We start from the raw sequence: 11,196 nt of genomic DNA, 5'->3' as shown, positions 1-11,196 counted from the left end.
CCCTCTCCTCTCCTCCCCTCCCCTCCCCTCCCCTCCCCTCCCCTCCCCTCCCCTCCCCTCCCCTCCCCTCTCCTCTCCTCTCCTCTCCTCTCCTCCCCTCTCCTCTCCTCTCCTCCCCTCTCCTCTCCTCCCCTCTCCTCCCCCTCTCTCTCTCCTCCCCCTCTCTCTCTCCGCCCCCTCTTCTCTCTCTCCTCCCCCTCTCTCTCTCCTCCCCCTCTCCTCTCGGTCTCGGTCTCTCCTCTCCCCTCGGTCTCTCTCTTTCTCCTTTTCTTTTGCTTTTGCTTTTCTTTTGATTTATTTTCTTCCGAATAATTCCAATGGTATTTCACTTGCTGTGAGCAAACCATACTGGTGCCCAGTGGGAAATTGTGCACAACACTCCCGCTCGGAGCGTGGCCTCTCCCTGAAGTTAAGAATGAAAGCTTTATGTCAAAATATTAACAAAAAGCCCAGGCTTTTGAGAGAAGCTGTGTCTTTCCTGTAAAAGCGATAGTGACGTTGCTAAAACCCACAAAAGTTTAATCATGTTATTGCAAAATATATAATTTTTCACAAGTTTAAAACCGTATTTTGGACTTTAGAAATTCTAGTTCTGAGGGAAAATAGTGGACAAAGGGATCTAGAAGTTTTTTTAGCATTACATTTTGGAAGCTCTGAAAGCTCGCCAAGCGGACCAATCAAATTGTTCAATTTCATTTCCAAATCTGCATAATTTTGTGGGATATTTTAAGGCAAGGAATTTGGTCTGGGTCCTTGTTATTAAAATAACAGACTCTGGATAGTGCTTTATTTTGAAATCATTTTATATAAAAAAAGGTTTCAAAAGCATTAATATAAAATTCAGGTATTGTTTTTTTAGGTACTTTTATATATAGCCTCCCACATTATAGTGATCAACCTTTCTAAACCAGACTAATTATTTTTTCTTTATTTCAGATATTGTTATTAACAATGCTGGGTGAGTACAGTTATGTTAAACAGTACAATATTTGTTCAACCTTTTTTCAAGGATATTTAATATGCCCTCGTTCTTGGACTACGGAGGTTATTTTGGTGAAAAGGTGAAAACAGGCGCTAAATGGATGCTGTGCGAATAAGACATTCAAGCAATTTTGGTTCTAGTTGCTGATTACCTTAATTTGAACGTGCCTTGAGGTGCTAAAGTAGGCACCTGCAGATTTAACACTCCAGCGCTGATTAGACACAATTTTTGTGCAGCAGTATATGTGGGCTCCATGCACCCACTTGCACTGAAGGTGTGGAGTGGGCTGGCTGACTCTCAGTGGCACATTGCAGGGTGGCTCAGGTACCAAGTGAGAATGTGCATAGGTTCTTGGACGTGCCACTGGAAACCCAGAGGAGGAGGGATATCCTGTACCCGCAGTGGGGGGAAGGAAACCACCTCATCCTCTTTTCCCTCTCCTGCAGCAGCTGGTGCTGCTCTGCCTGGCCTCATGTCCTGCTCCTATTCCTCCTGCAGACTATGGAGGACTCCGAGCAAGATGTGGATGACCAAGCACTCCCTTTTTTCTGACGACTTCTATAAGGTAGAGTAGCACAGCACTTGCCCTTTAGGTGAAGTCCTCAGAGAATTTCCAGAATAAATGTTTATAGAATGTTGAATTCTTGACAAAGCGTCCTAGAAAGTGTCTGGATGTGTTTCAAAAGTCCACTTCAAACCTTCAGCAGCAAGTGAACAGTAAAAGGTGAAATGCCTTTAAGTAGTGCTCAAAATCCCCTAATGGCGTGTTAGCTCCCAATCTGCTGGTTGCTATTCGGAGAGGGCTTTTGGTCAAGCTCTATCCACCAAAATATCCTTAAGAGCGCTAGCAGGTAATTTAAGTGGCAATCAGTTGCTCAACAATCCTCTGGGCGGCTATTCCTAGCGCAAGCTTCAACTCCTTTTGTCAAGATTGTGACTTGTGCTAAATGTAGGCTAAACTGGCATTTCAGCTTAAGACCCCATCTTGGCCACCTTGGAGGTGCTTTAACACCTAAAGTATCCGGGCAAAATCGCCCTTTAAGTTTAGTTTTCTTAACATCTTTATCAATTACATTTTTTGTAGATATTGACAGTTTTGAAATATTCTACAGCCACCAATCCCATATGAATGTTTATCACTGCTTTTAATACAATTATCTTGATCGTTTCAGGATTTTAAGAGACCGTTCCTTTGCAAGAACAAGTGACTTGGATTGGGGTGAGCATCTGCAGAGCTAAGAGCTGCATTTTGAGTTAATATGCAGATTAAATGTGCTTGACATTAGCATCATGACTAATTAGTCCGACTATGAGAACTGAATTTGTTACATAGCCATGCTATTGTTATGTGGATCATTTGTTATTGTGGGATCTTCATATAAACTATTCACCTCTCAATAGCTGTTAAGTAGATCATACTTAACAGACAATTGTATGAACTTGAAATTATTATTGTAACTGATTAAGCATATGTGATCGGTGTATCGTTGTCTACATAGAATTGTTTAGAAATAAAGGCCCTTATTTCTTGGCTTAGAATCTTGGTTTCAAATGTTAGTTTTGTTTACGGCGTGCCCTTAAAAAAAAAACACAAGCTTTCCCAAGAAAGGTCATTCAACACATATTAATTCATCCATCCAGAATGCATGAATTCTGGATGGATGAATTAATATGTGTTGAATGACCTACAGCCCCTCCCCCTGCCCTCCATCACTGTTTTATCTTCATATTACTTGCATAGTTCCAGAATTTCAAAATCCCCTACTCTGTTTTGCAGTCCATTTCAAATTAACTTACTGATTTGAAAATATGTTCCCTTGACCGACTGTCTCAATTTAATATAAAGTAATATTGTGGATTTACCTTCTCTTCCTTTAATTATCTCTTACACTGCTAAGATCATCTCTCAGGTGCCTCCTTTCTAAGCTGAAAAGACCAAGAATTGCGGACTCTTCTTAGACACCTGACAAGGGATCAACCCCATAACTCTTCTCTGATCAGAACCTTTTACAATTTGATTATGACTTCCTTTGACTTGAACTCCACTATTTTGATTGTGTATAATTTTATTGCATGTTTTTACTGAGATGACCATTTAAAAAAATATATTTTTCTTAAGATTTAATTCAGAGAGTTCATTTGAGGGGCTCATTCAAAGTCACAAGAGCAGCATGGAACCACATGAGGAATCAAAAGTATGGCAGGTAAAAAAAAAAACCTTGGCCCTTAGACTTGTTGGCTACTCTTGCATTTTGATGAACTATAGGCACTGTTCAATCCCTGCTACAAAACCTCACAATTTGAAACGGTAAAATAAATGTTTTTGGGTATGGTAGCATAGTGGTTGTGTTACTGGACTAGAAAGCCAGAGGACTGGAGTAAAGATCTGGAGATGTAAGTTCAAATCCCACCACGGCAGCTGGGGAATTTAAATTTAAATTTAATTTAAATAAATCTGGAATAAAAAGCTAAGCTGGAATTTTTGAACAAATGTTTTGTATCGGCCTTCACGGTAGAAGACACTAAAAACATCTCAATAATAGATTATCAAGGGACTATAGGGAGGGGGGGAACTTAAAACAATCACTATCACTAATGAAGTAGTACTCGGTAAAATAATGGGACTAAAGGTGGACAAGTTCCCTAGACCTGATGGCCTGCATCCTAGGGTCTTAAAAGGATTGGCTGCAGAGATAGTGGATGCATTGGTTGCAAGCTACCAAAATTCCCTAGATTCCGGATTGGAAAACCGCAAATGTAACGCCCCTAATTTAAAAAAAAAAGGAGGGAGACAAAGCGGGAAGCTATAGACCAGTTAGCCTAACATCTGTTGGGAAAATGCTGGAGTCCATTATTAAGGAAGCAGTAGCAGGACATTTGGAAAAGCATAATACAGTCAAGTAGAGTCAGCGTGGTTTTATGAAAGGGAAATCATGTTTAACAAATTTGCTGGAGTTCTTTGAGGATATAACGAGCAGGGTGGATAAGGGGGAACCAGTGGATGTGGTGTATTTGGATTTCCAGAAGGCATTCAATAAGATGCCACATTAAAGGTTACTGCACAAGATAAGAGCTCATGGGGTTGGGGGTAATATATTAGCATGGATAGAGGATTGGCTAACTAACAGAAAGCAGAGAGTTGGGATAAATGGGCCATTTTCCAGTTGGCAAACGGTAACTAGTGGTGTGCCACAGGAATCGGTGCTGGGGCCTCAACAATTTACAATCAATACTAATGACTTGGATAAAGGGACTGAGTGTGATGTAGCCAAGTTTGCTGCTGATATAAAGATGGGTGGGAAAGCAAGTTGTGAGGAGGACACAAAAAATCTGCAAAGGGATATAGACAGGCTAAGTGAGTGGGCAAACACTTGGCAGATGGAGTATGATGTGGGAAAATGAGAGGTTATCCATTTTGGCAGGAAAAATAAAAAAGAAAATTCTTATTTAAATAGAGAGAGATTACAAAATACTGCAGTACAGAGGGATCTGGGGGTCCTTGTGCATGAAACACACAGTTAGTATGCAGGTAATCAGGAAGGCAAATGGAATATTTTTTTTTATTGCAAGTGGGATAGAGTATAAAAGCAGGGAATTCCTACTACAACTGTACAGGGTATTGGTGCGACCCCACCTAGAGTACTGCGTACAGTTTTGGTCTCATTTAAAGAGGGATATACTTGCATTGGAGGCAGTTCAGAGAAAGTTCACATGGTTGATTCCTGAGATGAAGGTGTTGACATGAAGAAAAGTTGAGCAGGTTGGGCCTATACTCATTAGAAGAATGAGAGGTGATCTTATTGAAACATATAAGATACTGAGGGGGCTCGACAAGGAAGATGCAGAGAGAATGTTTCCCTTCGGTGGGGGGGGGGTGGGGGCGGAATCTAAAACTACGGGGCATAGTTTAACAAGGGGTCGCCCAGTTAGAACTGAGATAGAGGAATTTCTTCTGAGGGTTGTAAATATGTGGAATTCTCTATCAGAGAGCTGTGGAGGCTGGGTCATTGAATATATTTAAGGTGAAGATAGACAGATTTTATAACGATAAGGGAGTGAAGGGTTATGGGGAGGGGGCAGGGAAGTGGAGCTGAGCCCAGGATCAGATCAACCATGATATTAAATGGCGGCGCGGGCTCGAGGGCCCAATGGCCTACTCCTGCTCCTATTATGTTCTGTTTTTTTTCCCAGAATTATTATGACTGCGTCTTCTTCTGGAATATATGGTAATTTTGGGCAAGCAAATTACAGTGCTGCAAAACTTGGACTACTGGGTCTTTCGAATACACTAGCTATTGAAGGTCAAAATTACAACATCCAATGTAACACTATTGCACCAACAGCTGGTTCCAGAATGACCCAGACTGTTATGCCTCAAGGTAGGTAATGTAAGGCTACAGCAATCCTCTTAATTCATCCTTTGTAAGGACTGTGTTTCATTAATACTTTCCTTAGAATAATATTTTAGTGGCTTGTAAAGTACTCCGCTTTCACTAATCACTTTCACAGTAATCTTTCCCTTTATTTGGAAATATTGTGATATAAAGTTGAATTTCTTTTTAATCTAATATTTTGAATTTAATGCGCACTTTTGACCAGTGAATACGTACATTTATGTGATGTCTGGTGGTTCTAATCTATTGAATGATTTTGGACTCAACATTAGGGATGTAGGGCTCAAGTTTCAGCTCAAGTTGCTCCTATTATTTTGGAGCAACTAGTTTAGAATGGAGTATCTTAGAAATTGCAATTCTCGGAATTTAGTTTGCTCCAATTCTAGTTAGTTAGAATAGTTTCATTTTAGAGCAGTTTTTTTTTCAAAAGGGGGCATTACCAGCCACTTACACCTGTTTTGCACGTTTAGGCAGTGAAGACTTACTCCAACCTAACTTGGAATGGAGTAAGTGTAGATTTTTGTACGCTCAGAAAAACCTTGCCTACACTTTATAAATTAGGCGCAGGCAGCGAGAGATAGGGGGGAAGGGAAGTTGGGGGATTTTACAAAGCATTAAACACTTCACTTTTAACCATAAAGATGCATAGAAATCATCATAATTTTTAAATAACAATAAATGAATATTAAATCCGACTGGAGTACGCACCGGAATTGGCGTACTTTGTACCTAGACGCTTATTAATTTAAGTATTTATTAATTTGGTGCTTCCAGATTGCAAGATTCCACTTTTATAATTCCAACCAGTCCGGAATAAAAGCAGGACATTTTCTCCCCGGTCTTGAAGTGTCATCTCCTTACTTTGCTGAAATCTGTGGTTGTCAGAGAATGTTCAAAGACGTGGATCCCGAGTCCAGCTCAGAGTCGTCAATATCGGGCAGGTCTCACATCTGAGTTTTTCAAACACGAGTCCGTATCAGCCACTTACCTGGAGTGTTTTCTCCCAGCCAGAACATAGTCTTGTTAAATGGGGCTGTGTGCGAGTTTTCTGCCCTGTTACTGATCATCATCCCAGCGATAATTGGTGTGGGTGTTTCTAGGAAGCCCGAATCCCGATAACTATTTAAGCACATCTTCAATGCCCGGGGAGCCCATTCGGCCAGGGCTAGGGACGGCGTGCTTCGGGCCCCTCCCACGCAGCATCGCAGAGATTTGGGCTGCGAGGAGCTACTGCGCATGCGCAAGGTTGCCGGCACTAAAAATGACACTGGGCCCTAGCCCCGCCCCCCCGCCAGCAGTTCTTCGTCGCAACGCCTTAGTCTCGCCCCCAGCAGCTCTTGCTGTGCCGCGCCGACCTGGAAAAGGCCCGAAAAATATCGGAGAATACCGAGGATAGTAATAGGCGCACTTTACCTGTAATTTCTAAGAAAATGAGTTATGTTTCTGCTCAGAGTATCTTGTATTGGCATCATGTGTGCCCAGGTAGGTGCAGCGGAGTCGAGATAGAGTAAAACACCCTTTGTTCTGCTCCAGCAATGTGCCTCAATTACAGATTCAGAAGTGCAGCCCCAACTGACCTTTTAATTTCCCATATAAACCATTCTTACACCTTCTCTTAGTGAAGTTGTCGAATTCTGGGAAACTTTGTGCTGTGTTTATTAAGAACTTGGTTTGATAATGCAGAAACTCATTTTGTGTATAACACTTGTTGCCAGCAGAGAGAACAAGAGACAAAAGACTTAAATTGTATCTGTCTGGACTGGATTTTAGCCCAGGTCTCTGAGGCAAAGCATACTCTAATTAATTACAATCAACTTTTTAAAAAATCAGTGAGTTAACCTTACTGTATTTTAACTTAAGTTTCAGTTGACAAAACACAAAGGAGTTCATATTGAGATCTTTCATATTGCGATCAAAGAAATCAATCCAGTTATCTTCAATTGACGTCCAGATTGAGCTCAGTGGTAGCTCACACCTTTGAGTCAGGAGGTTGTGGGTTCAAGCCTCATTCCAGAGACTTGACACTCCAGTGTAATACTGAGGGACTGCTGCACGGTTGAAAGTGCTGCCTTTCGAATGAGATATTAAACCGAGGCCCCGTCTGCCCTCTTGGGTGTACGTAAACGATCCTGTGCACTATTTCAAAATGGAGCAGTAAAGTTCTCCCCGGTGTCGAGGCTATTATTTATCCCTCAACCCGTATCACTTTAAAAAAAAACACATAATCTGGCCATTATAACATTGCTGTTTGTGGAAGCTTGCTGTGTGCAAATTGGCTGCTGTGTTTCCTACGTTACAACAGTGACTATACTTCAAAAGTACTGTATTGGCTGTAAAGTGCTTTGGGCCATTCTGAGATTGTGAATGGTGCTATATAAATGCAAGTCTTTCTTTGCATCGTCTTGTATGGAAAATTCAGCTGCTAGTAAATCCTTTTGTTACTTCAGATTCTAGGATATCAAAGATTTCTTAAAATCTTCAAATAAACCAGTGTCAACATGGCCTGGTACTCAACACCTTTTTAAGTGTTTTCTATCTTTGATGTTGAAAAATTAAAAAAGCCCCCCATTTTATTCATTTATAGTTGCATTTAAATGCCTAAAGTGCAGAGAATAATTTGAACAAAATGCAATAGTGTCATGTTTTGAGAAGAAGTGAAGTGGTGTCGCCTTGGGTCTGGGTGGGATACAAACCCACATCTCTTCACTCCCTTTTAAATTAGGATATCTGGAGCACAAAATTAAAAGTTCAATTAACATTACCGCAGGAATAGATTGGACATTGCAGGTCTGATTTGCACTTACCTTGCAAAATACATTGTAAAAATGTGACAAATGGTGCAGTATGTTAGTTATTTGTATTGTCATCTGTGATCAGAGCTATATTGAAGAGATGAAAGTCTCCTCTACCTTTCAGCTGTAGGGGACCTATGCAAAATGAATTTTTAGTTGTTGACAATCCACAAGACAAAATTGTCTATAATTTGCCACACTTGACACTGAAGAGACAGCATCACTCAAAGAGCTCTGCAGATGCCTGGTGTAGGAAGTGGGAAATATCAAAGGTTCTTCTGACATTTAAAAAAGCATGTTGTTGAAGGAGAATAAGGATGCTTTACTCTGCAACCTGGGAATGCTTGACACTAACTGATAACCAAAAGTATAAAAGTTCTTCCATTCTTTAGCACACAGATTCGTCACCGAGATGAACACAAGATTTTGTCCAAAAAAGAAATTAGTTTTTTAGATTCTTTTCATGTATGCATGTTGATGTGCTTATGTACGTGTAAATATATATGCATCTCTTTTTATATATATATATATTGTATATAATATATCGATTGGTCTAGATATTTTTGATGATCTTGCTGCTTTATATGCACCAGCCTGTGTCACCATACCTTCAATCCATATATCCATTTATAGTTCAGTTTAAATACCTAAAGTACTAAGAATAATTTAAACAAAATACAATAATGTTCTGTTTTGAAAGGGACTGTAATGGTATGGACTTGGTTTTAGGTCAGATACAAACCTGCATTTCTTTTTTTCCTTTGGATGGGCATCCATCCAAAAATATTCAGACAATTGAGCTCACAATTCGAAGGGTGTGAGAGGGGCAATTCATAGAATCATAGAAATGGAGGCCATTTCAGCCCATCATGTCTGTGCCAGCCTAATCCCACTTTCCAAATCTTGGTCCGTAGCCCTATAGGTTACAGCACTTTAAGTGCACATCCAAGTATTTTTTAAATGTGGTGAGGGTTTCTGCCTCAACCACCCTTTCAGGCAGTGAGTTCCAGATCCACACCACCCTCTGGGTGAAGAAATTTCCCCATGTATCTCCTCTAAACCTTCCACCAATTACTTTAAATCTATGTTCCCTGGTTGTTGACCCCTCTGCCAAGGGAAACAGGTCCTTTCTATCCACTCTATCCAGGCCCCTCATAATTTTATACACCTCAATCAGGTCTCCCCTCAGCCTCCTCTGTTCTAAAGAAAACAGACCTAGCATCTCCAATCTTTCCTCATAGCCAAAATTCTCCAGTCCAAGCAACATTCTTGTAAATCTCCTCTGCACCCTTTCCAGTGCAGTCACATCTTTCCTGTAATGTGGTGACCAGTACTGCACACAGTACTCCAGCTGTGGTCTAACCAGTGTTTTATACAGTTCAAGCATAACCTCCTTGCTCTTGTATTCCATGCACCTTCTTTAATCACCTTATCTACCTGGCCTGATACCTTCAGGGATCTGTGGACTTGCACTCCAAGGGCCCTTTGTTCCTTTACACTATTCAGTTGTTGTACCATTTAATGTGTATTCCCTTGCCTTGTTAGACTTCCCCAGATGCATTACCTCACACTTATCCGGATTGAATTCCATTTGCCAATATTCTGGCCACCTGACCAGTACATTGATACCTTCCTGCAGTCCACAGCTTTCTTCCACACAGCCTATTTTAGTGCCATCTGCAAACTTCTTAATCATACCCCCAACATTCAAGACCAAATCATTGATATATCTCACAAAAAGCAAAGGGCTCATACTGAGCCCTGCAGAACACTATCATCCATTACCCATTACCCTTTGCTTCCTACCTCTGAGCCAATTTTGGATCCAACTTGCCACTTTGCCCTGGATCCCATGGACTTTTACTTTCGTGACCAGTTTGCCATGTGGAACCTTATCAAAAGCCTTGCTAAAATCCATATACACTACATCATATGCACTGCCCTCATCGACCTCCTCGGAAAATGTAATCAAATTAGTCAGACACGACCTTCCCTTAACAAATCCATGCTGATTGTCCTTGGTTTCAATGGATTGCTAATGGGGAGGCAATACTTTGGTGCTGAGCCTGGATCTACTGGGCTTCAGTCTCTTATGTCGAGAGGTGTTGCTGAGCTACCCTAGCAATAACGCCATCTGAAAGGCTTAGTGACAACTATGCTGCAGGTGTAAATCCCATAATGGCACATAAGGGGGCCCATGATTGCTGGTAAAAAAGGTATGGATTGATTTCCTTTCAAATCCTGCCCTTTGCTCCTAAAGACCAAAAATGTAGGGTGCCATTCTGACTTCCACCATCTCACTGGGGCAGGAGCTTCAGATACGCTTCTAGTCGCCGAATATTTAAATGGTAAGGTTCCTTCATTTAGGTTGCGGGAGTGGCCAAAAGTCACACCCCATTGCACTTCTGGGCAATGGAGTGGGGCTCCAGGAATTTTGGGACCATTGAATGACAAATTGTTGATATTAGAGACATTTCAAATGATTGTTATTGATCTTGTATCTTGAGGTTTAATAAAACAACTTTTTCAGTTGCATGAGTAAGTTGACTTGATGTGTGGTCTCTTCAACCTAGAATTATTGGACGCTTTGAAACCTGAATTTGTGGCTCCCTTGGTGGTTTGGTTGTGTCATGAAAGTTGCCAAGAGAATGGCAGCTTATTCGAGGTAGGATGTTCATCTCAATTTACATCAGTTTTTGATTTATCTTTGTTTTCTTCTTTACACTGGGATGTATTGGGAAATAGCTGAAATTTGTATTTCTGTTTTTTCCTTTCATTCAGGTGGGGGCTGGCTGGATTGGCAAATGTAAGTGTCACCTTGTACTAAAAGGTTACGTAATATTCTTCTTGCTGTAACTAGGTAATGTGCAGTTCATTTATTTACAAAAACCACAAAACTAGTTTTTAATAGGAATTAAGAGTGAAAGATGATTTACAAAGCAGAAAGATCAAAGAAAGGGAACAAAAAAGGCCTGGGGTACTGTACACTTCAAGTTATGACTTTTTGCATGATTTCAATTTAAACTGT

The 11,196-nt window shown here is 40.8% G+C and overlaps 1 protein-coding gene across 1 annotated transcript in view; it reads left to right on the top strand.

The window, feature by feature from the left end:
- The window catches only part of hsd17b4 (hydroxysteroid (17-beta) dehydrogenase 4), a 226,239-nt gene that overhangs the window by 43,519 nt on the left and 171,524 nt on the right, over window positions 1–11,196 (top strand). The window contains exons 5-10 of the mRNA XM_070883392.1: window positions 937–958; window positions 2,155–2,201; window positions 3,102–3,186; window positions 5,174–5,361; window positions 10,742–10,833; window positions 10,950–10,974. Coding sequence (XP_070739493.1) covers window positions 937–958; window positions 2,155–2,201; window positions 3,102–3,186; window positions 5,174–5,361; window positions 10,742–10,833; window positions 10,950–10,974 — 459 coding nt within the window. The remainder of the gene's footprint in view (window positions 1–936; window positions 959–2,154; window positions 2,202–3,101; window positions 3,187–5,173; window positions 5,362–10,741; window positions 10,834–10,949; window positions 10,975–11,196) is intronic.

The sequence above is a fragment of the Pristiophorus japonicus genome, chromosome 1 (genome assembly GCF_044704955.1).
Source record: "Pristiophorus japonicus isolate sPriJap1 chromosome 1, sPriJap1.hap1, whole genome shotgun sequence".
NCBI classification, from domain to species: domain Eukaryota; kingdom Metazoa; phylum Chordata; class Chondrichthyes; family Pristiophoridae; genus Pristiophorus; species Pristiophorus japonicus.
The sequence above is the reverse complement of the archived record's forward strand: the minus strand, read 5'-3'. Positions and strand labels throughout refer to the sequence as shown.